A 22,757-nucleotide genomic window follows, 5' to 3' on the forward strand; every position below is an offset into this window, starting at 1 on the left:
GGAGTCAACTTTGAAGACCTTTTTGAGGACTTAGATAAAAATTCTAGAGATAAATAAGTCCTTGTATTTAAAAAATAACACATTTTTATCTGTGTCTTCTTATATGTTAGCATATAAATATACACAAATAGGGTACTTTAAAAATTATTCAAGAATTATTGGAGAAAATATTGTAACAAGTCAGGCATTATTCTAGTTGGTGGTTTTATTTTTTACTTTAATGTCTTGTTCTCCTGGACAGCAATCAGATCTAACTTGGAATTTCCTGTCTTTGATCTTATTTTAGACTCCCATTTCAAAATCTGTGAGTAAGTAGCATGTGATATTAGCTGAGAAGGAACTAAATTGTAAAGGCAGAAGTTTGATTGTAATAGGATGTGCTTTTAGTAAATTGGGAATGGTGAGATCATCAGAATTCATAGTTGCCTGAATTTTGCTCAGTACTTGAATGATAGGTCTTAAAATTTTGGGGACATGATGCAGTGATGTGGAACATGCTGGTGCTTCATGTTTCTGATGGTCAAGTGGAAAAAACCAGTGGGCTGAAGTCACGAAATCTCTTTTCACCTGAAATCTTCCATGACTGTTTTTCTTTTTGGCAGTTTGCTTCAACCTTTCTGACATTCAGTTTCTTCATTTCTCCAGTGAAAGAAAGTATGGGAGGGAGATGCCACCAAGTCCATTGTAATAATTAAGGAAGTACTAGCTGCTTCCATTAGGTGATCCTAAAATACAGTGATTTAAACAAGGTAGAAATTTCTTTCTTCCTCATGTGATACTTGGAGTTCTATGAATGCAGTTCTGCACTAATCTGTCATTCAGGGATCTAGGTTCCTTCCATCTTGTGACTGAGTTTAAAAAAAAAAAAAGTGTCTTAGGGACATTATCTTCACCTGCACAGTTTAATCTCCATTGTTTCCAAAACCTGGTTGTGGTTGGGAAGAAAGTATGGAGGAAGCAGGAAGCAGGCTTCAGTCTGGAAATAGTACATCACTTCTGCTCAAACTTCACTGGAGAGAACCTGATCGCTTGATTATACCTAATCATACTTGAGGCTAGGAAATGTAACAGTCAGGTTACATTTTATTAACCCATTAGCACCAAGTTCTCAATTCTGAGAGTATTTCAGGGAAATTGATGCAGATGCATTAAAATAGGATGGAAATTATAATCTAAAGCTTACCTATTATCATATTAGTTAACACTAGTATATTATAATTATTATACATTGTATAATACATACCAGAAAAACATTATAAAATATGTAATACATAAGTTTTTATAGGTGTTTCACATCTGGGATAATGGGAAAAAGTGGGTCAAAGCAGAGAGTATATATTGGAGGATGGGTAGTCGTCTCTTCCACATTGTATGATTTCTGCCTTCTCTGATTACAATATTGATTAAGTGGCTCTGTCACACCCTTTAGTTGCCCTCTGCTTCAGCTTGATTTTGAAATTACTAAAATAAATGCATTTTCTACTCTTAGTTTAAATATGATTTAGTGGTCTTTTTGAGACTATAAGATTAAAAATTCCTGTTTAGTTGTACTTGCTCTTTATGGAAAGTTAAAAACTTTGCATTGAGACTTTTCCATAATCTTTCCCTTTTTTATGACTGATATAGTTAAATGGGTTCCAAGTGTCTCATCCTGTTTGTTTGGAAATGTTAACTGCAGCTAGATTATGTAGCTTTTGAGGTAAGAATTGAGGCTAAGCTTGAATTCTTAGTAGAATTTTTTATTTTAAATTTAATACTGGGTGTGAAACAGAACCATTGCCGGATCTTGGGGAGGATGTACAAAAATACTTGGGACTAGTAAGGAGAAGATGAGAGGCTAAGGAGGTAGAAGATTAAGGAAGATATAAATATTGGACAGCAGAGCAGAATAGGTATTTGCAAAGTATAGGTAGATATTCCACCCCCCTCCCTGTGTTTGAGGGGCAGGGCCAGTCAATTAGAAAAGTACCCTGATAGAATATGTCTTGATTCATAGTCTTGATAACTTTATAAAATTCATCTATATTTTGTTGTTGTTGTCATTATTATTATTATTACTATTACTATATTATTATCACTTGCAGTGTTGGGAATCAAACTCAGGGCTTTGTGCATGCTAGGCCAAGCACTCTATCACTGAGCTGTATTCCTCATTCAGCTCAAATTTATTGATGGTACTCATTAGCTTTCTCTGCACCATCCAAATAAAAGTCATAAAAAGAAAAAAAAAAAGTTCAAAATACAGTAATTCTCTTAACTTCAGTTAACCTATCTGTGATTTCATTTCCTCTTGGTCACCTGTGTTCTAAAATATTAAATGGAAAACTTCAGAAATAAACAATTGGTAAATTTTAATTGCACAACACTTTGACTAATGTGATAAAATCTCATGCAGTTCTACTCTGTTCAGCCTGGGTGTGAGTCATCCCTTTGTCCAGCTTTTCCAAGTTGTGTACTCTAGGCTCTTTAGTTACATAGTATCCATTTCAGTTATCAGATTAAATGTTGCAGTATCACAGTGCTTGTGTGTAGGGTTCAGTGCTTATCTGTGGTTTTGGACATCCACTGGGGGTTCATTCCCCTGAGAATAAAGGGGAGCCACACTTTGTGTTTAAAACTGTCAGATTGATTCTTGAGTAGCTTAAGTTGTGAGAGGAACTAAGTAAACACTATAACCAATAAATTGCAGTTGGTGATAAAATGTTAGAAAATGTTATAAAGAAAATAAGCCCTGTTGGTCGCAGTAGCACACACCTGTAATCCCAGCAGGTTGGGAGGCTGAGGCAGGAGGATCACGAGTTCAAGGCCAGCCTCAGCAACTCAGCGAGGCTCTAAGGAACTTAGTGAGATCCTGTTTCTAAATAAAATATAAAAAGGGCTGAGGATGTGGCTCAGTGGTTAAGCGTCCCTGGATTCAATCCTTGGTACCAAAAACAAAAAACAAAACAAAACAAAAATAATTAAAAGAAAAGAAAAGAAGCCCCAGATTTTGTGTCTCTGAAAAATAAGTTCTGGTTAATGTGAAGCATACATTTCTAACCATCTGCTGATGACATTGCTCATATAAATCAACTTTAAGAGTATACTTTGTGGCCAGGCATGGTGGTCCACACCTATAATTCCAGTGACTCAGGAGGCTGAGGCAGAAGGATTGGAAGTTTAAGGCTAGCCTCAGCAACTCAGTGAACCCTATCTCTAAATAAAAAATAAAAAGGACTGGGGATATACCTCAGATGTAAAGTGCTCCTGAGTTTAATCCCAATACTAAAAAACCAAACCAAACCAAACTGAACAAGCAAAAAAGAATGCACTTTGCACAGTCCTGACTTCTACATAAATCACTGCCCTTGAGTCCTTTCCATGTGGAAATTTGGTGGTCAGAAATGCTCAAATGTTTTTCTGTTTGATCCTCAGACTCTCCCCATCTTCCAGCCACCCTGTATAATCAATTACTCCCTTTTCTGGTTTTCCAGAACCCTTGTGAATACAAGGGTTTTCAGGTGAAAAGAGATTTCGTGACTTAGATAGATTTTCTCTTGTTTTTCAGATTGTGCCCTTCATTTGAAGTTTGATATGATTTGTCATGTATATCTTCATCTCCGAGAGAAACTGAGGAGGAATTTTGAAAATCCACAGTGCTTTATCTATGTGTTGCTCTTTTCTTACTGCTGAGTGCAATTGATAGATTTATTTTCTTGGAAGTATTCTTATGGGGCTAAAACACCTGGGCAGATAATATGATAATTGCTCATATTAAACAAATGCTTTGATTCATGGGGAGTTTAAAGGACTCATTAAAAATTCTCTTTCTGACTTAGATTTAGATTTAAATGGACCAAAAAAAAAAAAAAAAAAAGGCATAATGACAGGTTGGAGATAAATCTTTTAAAATCAAACACTGCTTTTGTGGAATGTGATTTATGGATCATATTGTGACTGGTTTCCTTTTAGTAAGAATGCTATGATAAGAGGTAATATATAAATAGTTTTTCTTTAATGTGTAAAATGCCCAAAGGAAGTTGAGATTAAAATTAAAGTAGGACACATGCTTCACTGCCAATGCTAAAGCAAGCATGTGTATTCTCTTTTGAAATTCCCTAAGAGAATATGATGTTTTTATACCTTGAAAGGCCACATGGTTGTGATTAACGTTGAAATATAAGTCTCCTGCAGATGAAAGACACTTGCAATTTGTAGCCCAAGGATAGCAAATCAAGGATGATATCAAATCATATTGTAGCTTGGGTAGTGGTTTTGAGGATGCTTAATGGCCATTTGTTAGGAAAGATAAAGTTACTATGGATTTAAAAATGTATTCATTCTCTAAAGTGTCATGCTGAAATTAGTGCTGTCTTTTGTAAGCTTAGGTATTTGACATTTATCCTTAGGTAATTTTGATAAAAACAGCACTCTTGAACCACAGTGGCCCACCTCCTAAAGACGAGGTCATCTTTTTGGATGGCTCAGCTTCTTCTCTGCTAAGATAAGCTATTAGCCTAAACAGTTGTTCATCTGGTCCCAAAAGCCATATAGGAATTCTAGTATTCTCGGCCTGAATCTGAGAGTACAGCCCCACATTTTCTTCTGTTGCTTTATCGCTATTGCCATTTGACTAAGCCCATTCTGTGACACATTGATAGCCATCTACTTCTCTGGGTACTCTAAAGTCTACCTTCTATTAAGCTAGATTAGATCATCTGAAAACTCTGTACTTGAACCCCATTAGCTGAGACTCTCTTGCTGAATTACATGTTACATTATACCCGAGGCTTTATCTGGGATTTGTTTTTAAAAGAGGTAATATAAAACTTCCTTTTGCTTATGGTATTGAGAATATTGTCTAATGTCATTTTGTATTCCCTATATAAATCCCAATGTGAGAAAGTTCTTTCCAAGTTTAAGGGCATGAAAAAGTTTTTTTTTCTTTGATAAAGGGTACATTTCCATCTTTTAAATAATAAAAGAGGTACATCGTTTACTTTATGTACTTATACTAGCTTCCTGGAGGCACAGAGCAAAATTTGGATGTTAATTGTAGCAATTGTGTCAAGAAATTTTATAAATTAATTTTAAAATAGTTATCATGTAAACCAGGAATTAACAAACTATGGCCACGTAACATCTGCTTTTATAAAAAAAAATTATCAGAACACAGCCATGGTTATACCCATAAGTATTATCTATAGCATATTTGAGTAGTTGCTGGATGTTCCTTTACAGAAAGAGATTTCCAATTCCAATGTAAATAGTCACAGAAAGTTTTGAGCCAGACCAAATGCAATAATAGCAAAGCTGGTGATTACTGTTTGATGTGGCTGATTGGGGAAGGAGGCTTAACAAAGATGTGCTATGTTAAGTCTTTAAATAGTTGGGGCACATAGAGAAGGACATTCTGTTTGGTAGAGAAGTGTATAAATAAAATCCCTTAGGAATGAGCAGATTTGGTGCATGTGGGATCATTTTGAAAACTGTTTTAGCTAGATTGGAATTACGGCAGTGAAAATGAAGCTGAATTGGTGACTGTTGGTAGAGTGCTTAAAAGCTGGGCATCAGAATTTGCATTTAATCTGACAGGCAATTGAAAACCCACTATGAATTCTTCACAGGGAAAGGATGTGGTGGTGGAAATAGCATTTCAGGACAATTAATTTGACAGCGATGTGTGGGATGAACTCAAGCATGGAAAGCCCCAAGACTAAGCAGTTACTGCAGTGTGCTTGGCATGAACAACGAAGATGATGAGTCTGGAGTAAAGAGTGCAGAGGAAAAGTGGACCCTGACGTGTTAGGAAGAAGGCAGCTGACTTTGTGACTGACTGGATTAATAGAATGGTGGTGAAGGAAATTGTGAGAGGAGAGCTGGGAGAAAATGATCCGAACTGCGAACAGTTTCACTCTGCCTCATGCCCATCTCCTCGCTCTTCCTAAAACAGGTCTTCAGCACTTTCTTAGCTACCTGTGTCCTGTGGCCCCAGATGTCTGTTGTATTAGTTAGGCTAACGAACTCCCCTTCCTCCTTTAAGTCCTTGTCAAATGCCAACCTCTCCTGGCCACCCTATTTAAACTTGAAAGTGTGCCCTTCCCAATCTCTCATTCCCTTTACTCTGCTTTACTGCCGGTCTTTTTTTCCTCAGCACTTATCACCTAATATGTTAAGCATTTTATGCCTTTTTAAAATTTGTTTGCCTCATTCTACTGGACTATAAACTCTATGAACATAGAGACTTTTGTCAATTTTTTAAAAAATAGCCCTGGCACTAGAACAGTGCCTGGATAGACAATAGGCATCCAGTAAGTATCTGTTAAATGAATGAATGAATCTTTAAGTTGTGAATCTGTGCCCCAGCAGAATTCCCTTTCTTCCAAGGAGATCTCTTTTACTTGGATTTCCCAAGAATGCACTTTGGGGATGCACTTATTCTGTTATAATATATTATGGAATTCAAAGGAAAATATAATGCCAAGAAAGTCATGATTGACATAATTGGGAAGTTGAAGAAATTTTGACTTAGCTTAAGCAAATAAGTAGATATAGATAGGGAAGTAGTTCACAATCTTTGAATAAATTGTTTCAGTCTTAAGGAATGTCAAGTCCAAGGGAGTAAAGTTGGGCATAGATATTGAAAAAAGTCAGGGATAAATTACCACTTTGGAGTTAAGCTTTAAGAGAAAGGGAGGAAAATAGAAGGATTTGTAGGTTTAACACACTTTTTTTTGGTGATCAAGATCTGGTTTTGGGGCTGGGGCTATAGCTTAGTGGTAAAGTGCTTGTCTCACATGTGTGAGGCACTGGGATCATTCCTCAGCACCACATGAAAATAAATAAAGATATTGTGTCCATCTATAACTAAAAAATTAAAAATGAAAGAGCTGGTTTTTTGTCATTTGTTATTTTAAGGTGATCTGATGCATTAGTCAGTTTGTGTTAATAAAACAAAATATTTGAGACTGAGTAACTTTATAAAGGAAAGAGGTATTCAGTTCACAGTTCTGGATTTCCAAAGGCCTGCGTCTTGTGATGGCCTTCTTATTGGCAGAGTGTCAAGGTGGTACCAGGCATGACCTAGCAAGAGACAGGAACTGTGTGTATCTTTTCTCTTCTTCCCCTTCCTCCTCCTCCTCCCTTCCTCCTCTTCCTCTTCCTCCTCCTCCCCTTCCTCTTCCTCCTCCTTCTCCTCCCCTTCCTCTTCCTCCTCTACCTTCTCTTCCTCCTCCTTCTCCTCCTCCTTCTTCCTCCCCTTTCCCCTTCCTCCTCTTCCTCCTCCTCCTTCTTTTTCTTAAATTAATTTCTCCCTCTTCTTATAAAGCATCCTAAGGGCACCATCCTGATGAACTTTCTAATCCTAATTACCTCTCAAAGGCCCTACCTTGAAATACTGAAACACTGCATTTTGATTGAGTTTTCTCTCTCTGAATAGCTTACAACAGGAATTAAATTTTAACATGTGAACCCTTAGTGACACACTCAAACCATATCCAACCATAGCATCTAGTTTATTGACATAAATTTCATCTATCTATCTATCTATTTATTTATGTTGGGACTGGGGAATTAACCCGGAGTGCTACATCTTCACTGAGCTACATCCTCAGCCCCTTTTATATTTTATTTAGAGACAGGGTCTTGCTATATTGCTTAGGGCTTTGCTAAGTTGCTGAGGCTGGCTTTGAACTCATGATCCTTCTGCCTCAGCCTCCTGAACTGCTGGAATTATAGGTATGCATCATCATCCCAGGCAAATTCTACTTTTTAATTATGTTATAGTAAATAGCAATCTAAACCACCATATTTTTCAAAGTAGTGTAATTTGTTGGTTGTGGTGCTGCATGGAGACTGGATAAATTGGGTTCTTTAGGAAGTCTCCTTATTAGTTCTTTGCCTTCCCTTCATCATCTGCCCTCCTCAATCATTGCATATTTTTTTTTAGAGCCCAGTAGGAAGATGTGTAATATAAGTATTAAAAATTGGTGTTCATTGTATGCTCCATCCTTTTTTTTTTTTTTTTTTTTTTTTGCACATTAGCCATAGGGCAGAATTTTATTTAAAAGGCTAGTGGTTCAAATACTATTGCTTGAATAGCTCTGGTACATATAAAATTTACTGTCATCTGAGGTTTATACACATAAGCAAAGGAGCTGAGACCGGCTCACAAAGGGATATTTGATCCTCAGTGACAAGAGAAGCTAAAAGTGCATGCTTGCAGGAGTAATCTAATGGATTTATTTGGACCATATTCCTACCACCCCTGACAGACACAAAAAGATCCAGATAGGAACCTGGCTTTCCACACAAAATTCTGGCTTAATTAACTCTCCTTCCTGCAACTATATATCTCAGTTAAGAATAAAAAAATCTGTCTCGATTAAGAAGAAAAAATTCTGTCTTGATTGTTCTTTTGATGTGTGAGAAAATTCACCTAAGTGTCACACTTTTCATTAGCAGTTGGATCAGTGCTTAAATGAAAGCTTGTGCCTAAGTGAGGCACTCTGAAAACAGTTCTCTGACTGTCTGACTCTCCCTTATATGTTTTGAGCCATAAAAGGATTACATTCTAGTTCAAATGTGGGGTGAACTTTTGAATTTTTTTGGGGGTGGTCATGGTGTGAATTCATCTGTTTCAGGATTAACTCTAATAATGGCCAAGAGCTGCTGGGCTTTATCAGTTGTGCTGTTGAGTGCTGAAGTGGTCAGTAAGGAATGTTGTGTCAAGGGTTACTCTGCAGAGCTTTATTACCATTGCTGTCTTTGGAATGAATTACATGAATTTCATTCATGTTATTTGGGGAATAATTGGTTTGAACTCCAATCCAATTGGAGGACTAATAATTATTTTTTTGCTTTGGTTACAGAGCCTGCATACATACATGTAAGAGAGGCAAAAATGTCAGAGGATATCAGAAAAAGGTTTGATTTTCCAAATTCTCTTATCCAATCACAGGTAATTTTATTTATTTATTTTTCATGGTCACAAGTGACCTTTTTTGCTGGATGGTTAATTGAACTTTGTTATTTTTAACATTTAATATTTTAAACAATATTAATACTTAACATTTAATATTTTGTTCTACATATAGAGATTATTTTACTAACTAACTTTTATATGTGTTTATTTGAAAAAGTATATTTGAAATTTCAAATATTTAAAATTGACCAATCTCAGCTTTTATTTATATCATACTTCTCTTCTTAGAGATAATATAAACCTTGATTAACTAGTCGGCTCCTGAATATGTATGTATGGATTTTTTATGTCTATAATTAATTATTGGGAACAGATGTAAAATGGTTATGTAGCCAAAGAATATAAGGATTAATATTTAAAATACATATATTTTATCTCTCTGCAACTATTAAGAATAATAGATTTTTATAATAATGCCATTCAATAATTAAAAAAGCCTGGATTTAAAATTTGATCCAACTATTGAGGCAGAAGACTGTGGTAATTCATTTTAGGGAGTTTTTCTGTAATGAAGATGAATAGCTAAAAGAAAGATGGCTAACTAGATGCACTCTGGTTAATCAAGGTTCTAAAATGCTTGTTGTCTTTTCCTGGGAGAATAAAGCTAAAAAGCCAGCCTGAAGACTTACCCATGGCCAGAGCAGCATCTTGGATCCTTTCAACAGCTCACTTCGGAGAGGCCCGCTGTGGGAATTGACTTAGCTGGGTAGTGGGGAACCCTTCCATGAGGAGTAGGACACTCCTTATGCAAGATTCCCTTCTACCTGACTGGGTTGGAGTCATATCCTGCTCTGTACAGCACAGGTTCTTGCCGTGAAGAAGACAACGGAGGCTTCGAGGACCCTGTCCACAAAGTTTATTTTTCTGTGCTAGGGGTTCCTTGATAGATAATCAAGAAAATGCCTGTTACTTTTAAATTAAGTGAAAAGCGTATGTGTATTGTATAGCATAGAATGACTGTTTAAATTCTGTTGTGGAAGATTTAAGTAACAATGTCAACTGAATTATTCTTGCCTTTTGTGTTTTCAAATCAATTTAGGCTCTATTTCTGATTTGTTAGAAGATGACTTCAAAAATACATTAGAGAAATTGAAACTTGTGGAGTGGGGGATATATAGAATTAGGCTTATTTTCTTTTAGTCCTTTTTCTAATATGAGCTATAGCTTTTTTTTTTTCCTCTGTTGCATTTCATTGGTGTTATTAGGCTCTTGTAATTTTGCCCTGTCCTCTGTGAATTAAGTTCTTTTTACTATTCTTTTGTAACCACTGCTCAATGTTCGCACCATATTTCATTGATTCACACACATTTTTTTGCATTTTAGCATCTTTGAAATTGGATGGCATATAGTCATTGATGGCAGCAGTTGAGATACAGTTGGTGCTGCCTGCACATTTGTGAACTTGGTCATGGTTTTCTAAATGAGTCTCAAAGAGCTCTTTCATTAATATAAAATCAAAATTCTAAATTATATAAGAAGCATTGTATATTATAGATTAATTGGCACTGTTTTTCTTTTTGTGGTATATAAAAGAATGGTTTATCTCACAGCTGATGGCCAGATACAATCAATGAAATATGGTATACTTTGTGAAACAGAATCTAAAACTACTCACTGGTTGTCAGTTCTTGGTGTCATCCTTTTGCTAGGAGGTAAGAGTAAATTGAACTAAACTTAAAATTCACGTAAATTGAGTGACAAGTTTTACAAAACTGAGCCCCTTAAGCATTGAGGTCTTAAATGAGTTCCTGTGTTTGTAACATACACACACACACACACACACACACACACGAAGAGAGTTTTATTTGAACTTCTCTGGAAACTTTGCAAGACTGACAGCTGTTTTCAGCTATATCATACATGGCCCCAAGTATAGGATGACAGTTGTTTCAGTAAAGATTTCCTCAACCTTCTCAGAATGACTATGATTGTTGCCAGCATACTGGATCCCATACTGGGGGTATGAAGATGAGGTGGTAGGAGGTAACAATATTTATGTGTTTATGTAATCAACGCCTCTATAAGAATTGTGAATTTAACGTGGGGCTCTTTGACTAAAGCAGGATATGGGAAAACTTTAGAGAGATTTATGAGACTGAATTTTTATTAAAAGGCTGGAACCTATGATAAAATGATAATGAAATAAAAAATAATAGGCCTAGAAGTGGGAGAATGGCACTGAGAGAGGGGAGATCTTTTGGTTCAGGTCTGTATGGGCTATAGTTGTAAAGACAGGGATGAATTTTTTCTCCATCTTCACTAAAGGTATGATAAAATATGATGAATTTCATTTAGATGCAGAGATGATTTTAAAAATTGTGAGTGTTTCTCATTTGTCTCATGATTTAGTGGATTAAGCAATCTGAAAATATATTGTATCACTACATTACAGCAATTTGAATTGAAAATCTGGCAATCATTTTTAAAACATGAATTATAGTTTGCTTATTGGTAATCTGGGATAAAATGCCTACCTTTAGGGTGGTTCTGAAGAATAGAAGTTATGTCTGCAGAGTGCCTAATTCAGTGCCTTCTGTGTTGCACACATTTAATGAGGGGGAACTTTGTTTATTACCAGTTGGCTCCCTGGCATATGCATTCTACGCACATCAACTAGTGTTGATATCTGGTACTTTCAGGTGCATTATTTGCAAAGAACTTCTGAGAGAATGTATTCATTAATTTTGTTTGTTTTCTAGGCTGTGGGTCATCTTATTGCTGCAGTCCTAAAGGAAAATGGCTTTTCAGGAAAGATTCACCAATCCACCAACCAGGTCTGTCTTTAACTTTGTGCTTTAATTCTATTGTGATATTTCCACAAGCTGGATCACAAATGCACTGGTCTTGTTTCCCTTATAGTTCAGGTCCCCAAGGAGATGATTTTGAATGGTGAGAACTTTATTACCTGTTTTGTATTTTTCTTTTTCTTTTCTTTTTTTTTTGATTGGCTATGTTTTTACTCTATAGCATTCTTTAAAATTTTTAAATTTATTACAACAGACTCTAAGAGTGCTTGTGGAGAGGGTGAAGGGGAATATTCTTATGACTATTAATAAAGAATGGTGGGGTGTAATGAGGAAAGCCATGCTTTAGAGAAAGTTACTTCTGAGGAAGTATTTTTGGCAAATAGAGAAAATGAACATAGTGTTTTTGTTTGGGTGTAAGAGATTTCTCATGCTTCAGGTCAGCCCCACATATTAGTCCAAAGTTGGAAAGGTCATGCCTTGACAGTGGGACTGGGAGGAAAGCTTCCATTCCATACACAGGGCAGGTGAGTGCCCACAGCTGAAGCACAGCTCGAGATACTGGGACACAGCACTTGGGCTTTGGTTGGTCAGTGTAGTGTATCTTGATGTGCTGGTTAGGAATCTCTGCTTACGAGAAGTGTGCTGGGTGCACTCTGCAGAGAACATGGGTGATGGAAATAAAAATTTTTTTCACAATATAAATAAATTAATTGCTTTTTCTCCGCATTCTTTTTGGTCAGCTTCTTTAAGTTATATTTCTTTACAGCTTCTGCTGACATGTGGAAGTAAGTGTAGGGGCATGCTTCGCTAATTGGCATTTATCTGGCATTTGTATGTACTCATATAAATTAGGTTTTCTGAGAACCCTGATCCTAATCCTGCCTATAATCACATTATGTACTTTGAGAAGATCTAGTGGTTTTACTTAAACTGCCAGGATTTATTGAATGTCAAATCCCTGTAACTAAATGTTTCCTCTTCTACTAATAAATGAATGAGAACACAGTATTACCTGAGGCAACAGTTTACTTACCCATTTATTTTCTCTTTCTGGCCTTAGTAATGGAGTAATGACACTTAGAGCCCTTTGATACTGTCCATACAGGTGAATAGGATTTTCTTCTGAATAAAAGGAGAAACGGAATATAAACATTTCCTTCCTGCAGTGACTGATTTTTAACTCTATTGTTCTTTTAATACTGGGATCTGAAGACTGAAGAGGCTCTCAGCCAGCCATGGAGGGAAAATGGGCACAATATATTTGTTGGATTCCATTCTGTTTGGAAGTTGCAATCTTCATTTTTTCCCCCAAAATGATATATTTCCCTAAAAGATTGTTTCAAGAGGAAGGAAAAATAGCTTCATTTTGAGTACTTTTTTTTTTCTTTAATAAATAAACAAAACCATATGAAAATCCATATCTGACCTGGCCCATGATACTTTGAAATAAAGGTTTACTTTTGTCAGTGAATCTTCTTTAGGAATCATGAGTTACTGAGAAAGTTATAAAAGCAGCATCCTGCTTTTATAGAGGTTTTCAAAATAAGACTTTATGTTTACTTAGGTGCCCTTCCAGTGCTTTTCTATCAAAGATGAATTTGCTGTGTAAAGGGAGAAAATTTAGTCTTCTTCTTGGGCATTGTTGGTAGCTATGGGATGAGCAGCTGGTGCATTGTCCTACTTTTCTCTCCTTTCTGGGCCCACATTAGACAAATTGTGGAAAGTGGTAGGGCACAGGCAACTTATAGAGGTGGTCGAAGAGCAGGAACATTTTCTGAAAATGTTATTACCACTTAAGGCTTGAAGCATATGTAATATTTGGAGTTCAACTTAGGCTAACTGATAGGCTGATGCTGTTGGTGTTTGATTAAAATGCCCTGTTAGAACCTGGGCAAAAAGTCAAGCCTTTGCTGGGTTGTGTGCCTGATGTTAGATTATACCTCTGCCTGCAGCTAGCCTTATTTTGCAGCCCAGATACCAGGTGTGAGAGAGTTTCTATATCAAAACACATCCATTTGCTCTCTCAGAAAATCGACTTTAGTTTATTCTAGCAACAGAGTGACAACAGCATGCTGTTGGTACAGGAAAGCTAGCCTACTGTGAACAAATTACGCATTGATGAATGATGGTGTGTGTGTTTGCTGTTCATCAGTGTGTCTTTAATCACTGGTTTGATTTCAGACCCCTTCTTTGAACTTGCTGTGGGAGAAGTGTTGCAGTGACAGTGTGGTGGTTCGAACAGCCTGCTGTGAGGGTCTGGTGGCACTTGTTGCTCAGGATCATGCAGAGTTTAGCTATGTTCTCAATGGAATTCTCAACCTCATTCCATCAACCAGGTACTCCTTCTTCCATGTTTGATCAGTTGACAATTTAAGCTTTCAGAAAAAAAGTTTATTAATTCTGTTTTATGGGTTAATATTGACCAACTTGTTTTTCTTTCCTTTAAAATGTGTAGTAAGATCATGCTAATTTAAACCCCATGATTTTGAATTATAGTCCTTTGCTGTATTTAAGTTTAGGGGCTCTACTTAAATTTGCCATTGCTCTTTTTTATGGAGAAATTAACAAAGTATTTTATAATTCACAATTGTAGTAAAAATTTTTGACTTATTTTAAGAAAGGTTTCCCATAAGAATTCATACTATCACATTGGTACAGTTTATACACTGTATTGGCAGTACTTGTTAGCCTTTGTCAACTGGTAATATGTATTAGAAAATGATAGCAATTCTTCCTTTTTTTAAATATCTTTATTAGTTATTGGTGGTCTTTATTTATTTACTTGCTTATATGTGGTGCTGAGAATCAAACACAGGGTCTCACACATGCTAGGCAAGCGCTCTACCACTGAGTCACAACCCCAGTCTACCACTTATTTCTTTAAAAGTATTTTGTGACTTGGGAATACCTTATCTCTGATTATTCCAAGTGAATAATGTTTGTTCTTTGAACAACACATTATTTTGTATAATTTATACATTCATTTTGTATAGCCATGTTTAGGCCATTCACAGATTGAGGGTCATAGATTCACAAGGGATAGAAAGGGCCAACCGTTCCAAGATGGTCAGACAGGAACATATTAGAAGCAGTGAACGTCTCTTATAAAATGCTCTCTGAGGATTGGGGATGTAGCTTGGTGGTAGAGTGCTTGCCTGGTATATATGAGGCCCTGGGTTCTATCTCTACCATTGCAAAAATTCAAACCAAACTAAACCAGACAACCAAACAACAACAAAACTCCCTGAAAAGGAGATGCCACTTTTTCCTTAAATAAATGGTCTTATAAAACACTAATTTTTGCCCACATTAAATCATTTGGAATTCTGTTCCTTCTAACTTTCACCCAGCTTCTCTCCCATTCTCCTCCATGCTCATTTTTTATTTGTGATATTGTAGAACTGAGTGCTTAATCTTTTTTCTGTCTTCAGTGGGGAGGGAGAATGTCTGTAACTATCAGTCTGAGAAAGAAGCCTTCCTGGGCTTGAAGTCTATTGGACTATGTGAACTTTAAGCCTTTTAACCTTTCTCCATAAATTCTATTGTTTTATCCATTTTTTCCATTTTTGAAGTTTTGGCTTTCCTATTAATTTTGCTGTCTGTAGTAGTTATAAGTCCAAATGCTGTGGCATGGTATGTGAGTGCTTCTCAAACCGTTCTAGTCTCCTGGTCAGGCTACATTTCCTCCCATGCTTCCTCTGCTCACATGCATTTACTGCTCACTCTTCCTGAGCCTTTGCAGTGCTCGACTTCTACATGTATTCCTTCCCCTTCTTCTGATGTCGTCTTTGTTATCCTTCAATGGTCAGCTCAGACATCCTCCTTTCTGCCCAGACATTTCCCTCTTCTCACCTGAGTGACTTGCTCTTTCATATAAATAAAGAAACAAATATTGTATATGTATTAACTTGTACTTTAATACCTTGCACACTCATTGTACTTAGTTTGTGGCCAAACATTTCTGAATAAGAAAGGGTTGGGGCTAGGTTTGTGGCTCAGTAGTGGTAGAGCTCTCGCCTAGCATGTGTGAGGCCCTGGGTTCGAGCCTCAGCACCACATAAAGACAAATAAATAAAGGTATTATGTTCATCTACAACTAAAAAAAAAAAAAAGAAAGGGTTAGATCATGACTAAAAACTTACTTCTCTCTTTCTGTTTCTATATACACTCTCTCGCTCGCGCATGTCCACACCCATACACAGAAATAATTTTAGTAGAATTCTATTGTATTATCATTAAAAAGTAATTTTGAGGAAGATTTCTAAATGATGAGAATTTTATGTGTCTCGCTTATTGGTTGACCTTAAGCAAGTCACTTAGATTTTGACTTACCCCTTTTGTCAGATATAGCTAATGATACTTATTCCTTCTATATAGTTTGCAAATACCTGAACACCTTTGTAAACATTGAGTCTACTTGCATTGCATAGTTGTATATTTATATTAAAGTATCAGCAGTTAAGGGGACCAGGGCAATGAATTCTATATATCTAAGGGGTAATTAGACCAGATTAGATTATACCCTTAATTTAAAAAAATTTTCTTAGAATATTATGCTGGTGTGGGATATTGTTCACACATCAGTAGAAATACATCTCACTATTGTAAGCTGCAAAGTATAAGCTTCACTAATAGTGAATCTGCCTATCATCTGTGTATAATTGTCAGTAACATTATTTTTTCTTTTTAAAATTTAAACATGTATTTTTTGAATAGGCAATATATTCACATTGGATATATGAAGCACAGTCTACCCCTGTCTTTGTCTATTAAATATTCCTTTTGGGACTATTATCTTCTTTCCAGACCTACTGTCCTATGGTAGGACAAAGACCCTGTCTCTCTCTCTCTTTTTTTTCCATAGAGCCAAAACTGTTACTAGATCTTATTGTCTTAAAAGATATTCTATGTACATATAATTGAAAATTTATATGTATGAGAAAGTTCATATAGTCTGACCTATTAGCCACAAAGAAATGTAGATAAAGTAGACCCTAATGTTATGAAAGTTTTTTTTTTTTTTTGAAGTGGGCTCTTGATATTGTCCAGGCTGGTTCTAAACTCCTGGACTCAAGTGATTCTCCTACTTTAGTCCTCTTGAGTGCTTGGACTACCCGCATGTGCCACTACACATGGCTTCCAATTTAATTTTTAAATCGGTTTGGCCATAAACGTGTGATATAAGTGCTGAGTTTTTCTTTTTGTTGCCAGTAGGGGTAATAATTATTTGAATGTCACAAAACAGAAATTTCTTCATTTGCTTTATTTCAAGTAACATAGCTTTTAGGTTTGTAGCAATCACAAAGACCAAACTTTGTACTGTTTTATGTTTTTTTTTTTTTTTTTTTTAAAGCAAAATGAGAATCAAATTTAAGAAACACAAGCTAATTAGAAACAGAAGAATCAAACAGCCTCCTCTTCCAAATGCTGCATGGGAAATTTTCTGAGACACAAACCATCTCTATCTTTGGGATCTGTAAGCAGGATGACTTTGGCAAAGACTTTTTGGGTCTTCAGTTTCTAGTATCTAAGTTCCTACTTGACTCGGGATTTCTCCTCTTAAAATAGAGGGTTATCAGAATCTAAAGGTACCTTGGGAACAGAGCTCCATCATGACTATTTATCTTTGATTTAGCAAAATAATTCTAAAACTTTGTCTTTCCATTTTGCTTGTCTTTGAACCTAATATCCTTCAGGAACTGAGAAGTGGGTGGGGAGAGAAGAAGCCAACAGTGTCTTCTATAGGATAGACATTTAGAAAATATGGCTTGTGGAGTTTTCTCAGCATTGTGGCAGAAATTGAAAGCTATAAAGACAGAAGGAAAAGTAGGTGAGATGCTCTCTTCCAGCTGTATTACCGGCTCTTTGGCCCTTTGCAGGCCTCCTTTGTAAAATGCCTTTGGAACAAGGCTGGAAGCCCCCTCCCACTTGAAACCCAGCTTGCAATTTGCAAAACTTGGTTTCAAGGGTGCTTCGTTGTATAGTCTAACTTTGAAAAAGACTTGACATTTGCAAGTGCCCTGGTTGTCTAAACTTCAGGGAGTGGCTGGGAAAGTGTCTGGCTCTGCTTGAGAGACTGTTCTCTTCAAAGGAGCAGTTTGATGTCCTAGAGTGTCCTCCGTTCAAAGCCGAGGCAACATGAAACAATTGTAGACTAGTTTTTATAGCTTCTGTAAACAAAGAAATGGATTTAAGCCCTCTAAAATGTTCTTTTAATCAGTAAGGAAATTTGAAAAAAAAAAAAATCCCTAGGGATGGTGAAGGAAAGAAAGGGACCACAAAGGAGATACAGTACGGAAATCATTATTACCCATTAAATGTGAATTTTGAAATTAACCAAAACTGAAATTAAAGTGAATGATATATAGTAGCATATACTTTTCTTGTCCTTTGAGGAATTACTTGTTTTGAGTTGAGATTATTTTTGGTTTTGTTTTTAATATTGAATTTATCCTGAGATAAAGATTCCCAGAGCAAGGAGTTTCCCATTTTTCTTTCCTTACATATTTTCCCCTTTAACTGCTCACACAGCCATTGTTACAGTTGCTTAGTAACAGGATTGTGAATAAAATCTTACTCTCTGTGGAGCCAGGTATTCAGTGTTCAATATTGAGGTGTCATGACAGCCTGTAATTTCAGCTCAACTGCTTTCCCCCAACCCTTCTTCATTTGCAAATGTGCTTGGTAGGAAGGTTATGCTGCCAGATAAACTAGGCTAATATTTGATTTGTTTGCTTTTTGTGCTTCCAAACAGGGAAGGGACCTGTGGTTGATATATTTTGGGAATGTTAAGTGTGTTAAATGTGAGAAATTGAAGGGTATTTTTTGAAGTCTACTTTTTTTGGGGGGGGTTGGTAGTGGTGGCGGTATGGTACTGGTGATGGATCCAGGGTCTCATGCGTGCTGGGTGAGTGCTGTACCACTGAGCTATACCCCAGTCCCAAGTTTACTTTTTAATGAAATGTTCTACAGAATATTAAATATTCCCATAGAGGGTCCTGACTATTGGATTTGTGAATCTTTGATCTTGGATTGATGAAAGTCCAATGATTAGAAATGTTTCTGAGAACTCTTCGAAGTGAAGATTTAGGATAATTTATTGAGAAAATACTTGTCTCTTGGTCTCTTGGGGTTTACTCTTACTGATGATCTTGTGCCTTGGGAAACTTAATTCCTTTGTTATCAGGTAGGAAATGTTGACAATCAGGCAGACATACTGTTCCTGTCTTGTTGTATTACATTCTGTACTATTTAGTTCCTTTCTCTTTCTTTCTTTTTTTAAAGAGAGAGAGAGAGAGAGAAAGAGAGAGAGAGAGAGAGAGAGAGAGAGAGAGAGAGAGAGAGAGAGAGAGAGAATTTTAATATTTATTATTTTAGTTCTCGGCGGACACAACATCTTTGTTTGTATGTGGTGCTGAGGGTTGAACCCGGGCCGCATACATGCCAGGCGAGCACGCTACCGCTTGAGCCACATCCCCAGCCCTCTTTATTTCTTTTGGCAGGAGAATAACCACCAAGGAAGGATGGATTTTTGAGGTTTCCTCCAAAGGCTAGGGAAGATGGCATGCTTTAATCTGCAGCTGGGGTGTCAGAGTATTACTTTGTGGAGATGGTTTCAGGGTTGATATGTACATTGATATCATTGCCTACTTAACTTTTATCAGAAGGTGAAAGAGTTATTAGACCATGCCCGTTTCCCCATCATCTTGTCTTTTAGATATTCCTTTTAGGCCTATTATCTTGTTTCCAGATGTAGTCCTTCCTTTCCCCCCAAATCCTTTTCTTTTTTTACTTCCTCTAAAATTCCAGAATCTCTCTCAATTCAAAGCCCATAAACAGAAAAGTGATTCCAGCCACTTTCCTCATCTAGGACAGTCTGCCCTATTTTTTTTTTTTTTTCTTTTTTCAGTCCGTTGATCTGGCTGAAGGCTTTGTTTATCACAAAATCTTCCATTTTAAGAGTCATGTGTTTATGCTGAGATGTTCCTAGGTGATTTAAGAACAGTGACTACTGAACACATGTTTCTTTTATAATGGAAAAATGCTTCAGAAGAAATCCAGCTGTTTTCTGAGTGAGTACACAGAACTTTTCCAAGCAAATGCTCAATAGCATTATATCTCTTAGGGTTTTTTTGTTTTGTTTGTTTGTTTTTCCCCTAAGAAGTATTATTTTTTTGTCATTCATTTATTTAAGCATGAATTCCACAAAACTGTTTTTTTCTTCTCTTCCTTTCTGTTTTTCATAATGTTACAATGAATTTAGACAATGATTTGATCATTAACTTAGTGTTTATCATTCACTTATTTGCTGGTGACTTTCTGTGCTTTAGGCTTCCCACTTATCCTTTTCAGGGATCTTTGATTCTTACTGGTTATGAAGAGACTTGGCCACATTTGTACCATTTGTTTCCATGATACATAGAGATGATCCCTTTTTTAAGATGCTCTTGTTCTCTTTAACCTAAGCCCTTTTTATTCTATCCCTGTTCAAATGTGGGTACTTTGTGCCTCATATTTGATATATTTTGGAAGCAAAGAAGCAAACATTATTCACAGTCTTTTTCAAAGAAGACCAAGCATATATGAGCAGTATTTAGTGCTGTAATCAAGTGAACCACAACAAAAGAAAGCTGATACATGTTATTCATATGCACAATAGTGATCATGCCATTTTGCCTAGTGAAAAGCAATTTGCAAGAGTGGTTTTAATTAGTATAGTTTTTACAGCTTGTCACAAAAAAGCCTGTTTGTTCTATATGTTTTGGAATCTTTAATATTATTATTGATCCATATTCCCTCATTGTAAAATCTAGGGGTTGGCACCTTTTTTTTTTTTTCTTTTTTTGTGGTATTATGGATTGAACCCACTGTTCCACTGAGCTACAACCCAGCTTTTTTTTTTTTTTTTTAATAATATATATTTTTAGTTGTAGATGAACACAACACCTTTATTTAGTTTCTTTTCTTTTTTTAATGTGGTGCTGGGGATCCAACCCAGTGCCTCATGCATGCTCGGCAAGCGCTCTACCACTGAGCCATAATCCCAGCCCCCAGCTGTTTTTATTTTTTATTTTTATTTTGAAAAAGAGTCTCACAAAGTTGTCCATGCTGGCCTCGAACTTGCAATTTTTCAATTTCAGCCTCCCAAGTAGCTGAGATTACAGGCATGTGCCAACATGCCCACTAGGTCTTGGCTCTTATGCCCAGTGAAAATTAAGGTCCCTATTTGCATTTTCTCTTGCTACTACAATTGTGGCTTAGTCCTGAAGTCTCCTTCACTCTCTCTTAAAGAGTTCTTGAGTAAATTTAGTTTTTCTTGGCACCTGTCCAAGGAGGGACTTGTTCCAGCTGATCTTTACTGAAGAGCTTTTGGCATCAGGTTCCTGAATATGTTAGGAGCCTTTGGACTACCAGTTAAAGACATTCACTTGAACGTTGAGCATAAAAGGGCGATTTTCTTTTTTTTTAAATGAAGCGTAGGGGGTGCCATAGGATCCAAAATTAGGAATGTCCCTGGACTTCAGAAAAAAATTGGATGTAGGCTGTGTATTTCATTCTGGTCACTTTCTGAAAACTGACTTTCTGTGCTTCCTAGTTCATAGGGCACCACTTGATCCTGGGTTTATCATTTCTTATGTATGAAAGATAGCCAGACTGAGAATTGGATTTCTTGGCCTCAATTACAGATTTCCAAGGGCAGGGCCCGAAGTTGGATCAGTCAGCTCTGCCAGGGGCTGTGTATCAGTTTTCTTGAGCTGCTGTAACAAATGACCATGAACTTAAAACACGGTGGCTTAAAACAGCAGAAATTTATTCTTTTATGATTCTGGATGCCGGAAGACTACAACAAAGGTCTCAGTAGGATTGGTTCCTTCTGAAAGCTCTGGGAGAATCTGTTCTATGCCTTTCTTCTAGTCTGGTGGCTGCTGACAAGCCCTGGCATCCTTTGGCTTGTGGATGCATAACTACATTTTCTGCCTCTGAACTTTTATGGGCGATATCTTTGTGTATCTCTTTTTCTCAAATATTCTGTTATTTTTTTTTCTTTCTCTCTTGTAAGGATACCTATTATTGGATTTAAGACTCACTCAAGGAGACCTCATCTTGAAATCTGGTTTTTTTTTTTTTTTTTTTTTTGGGTACCAGGGCTTGAACTCAGGGGCACTTGACCACTGAGCCACATCCCCAGACCTATTTTGTTTTTTATTTATAGACAGAGTCTCACTAAGTTGCGTAGTGCTTTGCTTTTGCTGAGTCTGGCTTTGAACTCATGATCCTCCTGGCTTAGCCTCCCAAGCCTCTGGGATTATAGGTATAATTATATCAGCAAAGATACTATTTCAAAATAAAGTCACATTCACAGGAATGGGGGGTTAGGACTTAAAAGTATCCTTTGGAGAATACAAGGTAACTAACTCTCTACCAGCTGTGTCTTCATTGTGTGCACATATACAGTAAGCAAATGAGTTGAGAAGGAACATTAATTCCCCAAAGAGAGAGGAGACCAGAATGCTATTTCTGAGGAACCTTTTGCATTGGGATTGAACTTGAAGGAGAGCCATGACCTTGGAAATAGGAGCTGCTCATCCAGTTTAGATCTAGCTTTGAAACAATCATGCTTAAGCATAAGTGGCTGAGATCACATCTGTGTTGCTCTGATAGGGATAGAGGGAGGAGAGGTTGAGAAGAGAGTTGGTGTCAAAGATGACACTGGGATGGTGGGATACTGCATGTTTTATTTCCTCCTCTTCTTGGTCCAGATGTTTTTTTAAAAGTGTAAATGATATTTCCAAACAGGAATAATAATGGAAACAACCACTGCATTGGTTGCTAGTGGGAGGGGTGGTTAAGGGAGGAAACTAGCCTTCCTTGAGTATTAGCTGTGTGCATTCCTTGTGCTTTAGAACTTCACCTGAAATTCCTCATTGATTCTTCAGGACAGCCTGGTGAGGAGAGACTTCTTCATCAGTGGTATTGTGTTCTTCTGTTAAAAGACAAATAATATCTGATTATTTTCCTTTTTGATGATGTTAGTAGCCGTTGAAACT

The 22,757-nt window shown here is 36.7% G+C and overlaps 1 protein-coding gene across 5 annotated transcripts in view; it reads left to right on the plus strand.

Moving 5' to 3' along the window:
• Focad (focadhesin) overlaps positions 1–22,757 on the plus strand; it is a 299,533-nt gene that overhangs the window by 14,385 nt on the left and 262,391 nt on the right. For 4 of the 5 annotated variants that reach the window (XM_071600672.1, XM_027950623.3, XM_071600673.1 and 1 more), the window contains exons 2-4: positions 8,850–8,938; positions 11,662–11,736; positions 13,891–14,045. In XM_071600672.1, the coding sequence (XP_071456773.1) occupies positions 8,882–8,938; positions 11,662–11,736; positions 13,891–14,045 (287 nt within the window). In that variant the 5' untranslated portion in view covers positions 8,850–8,881. Of the gene's footprint in view, positions 1–8,849; positions 8,939–11,661; positions 11,737–13,890; positions 14,046–22,757 lie in introns of those variants that run through there. The other variant, XM_071600675.1, reaches the window with a different exon arrangement.

This window comes from Marmota flaviventris, chromosome 13, assembly GCF_047511675.1.
Source record: "Marmota flaviventris isolate mMarFla1 chromosome 13, mMarFla1.hap1, whole genome shotgun sequence".
Classification (NCBI taxonomy): Eukaryota; Metazoa; Chordata; class Mammalia; order Rodentia; family Sciuridae; genus Marmota; species Marmota flaviventris.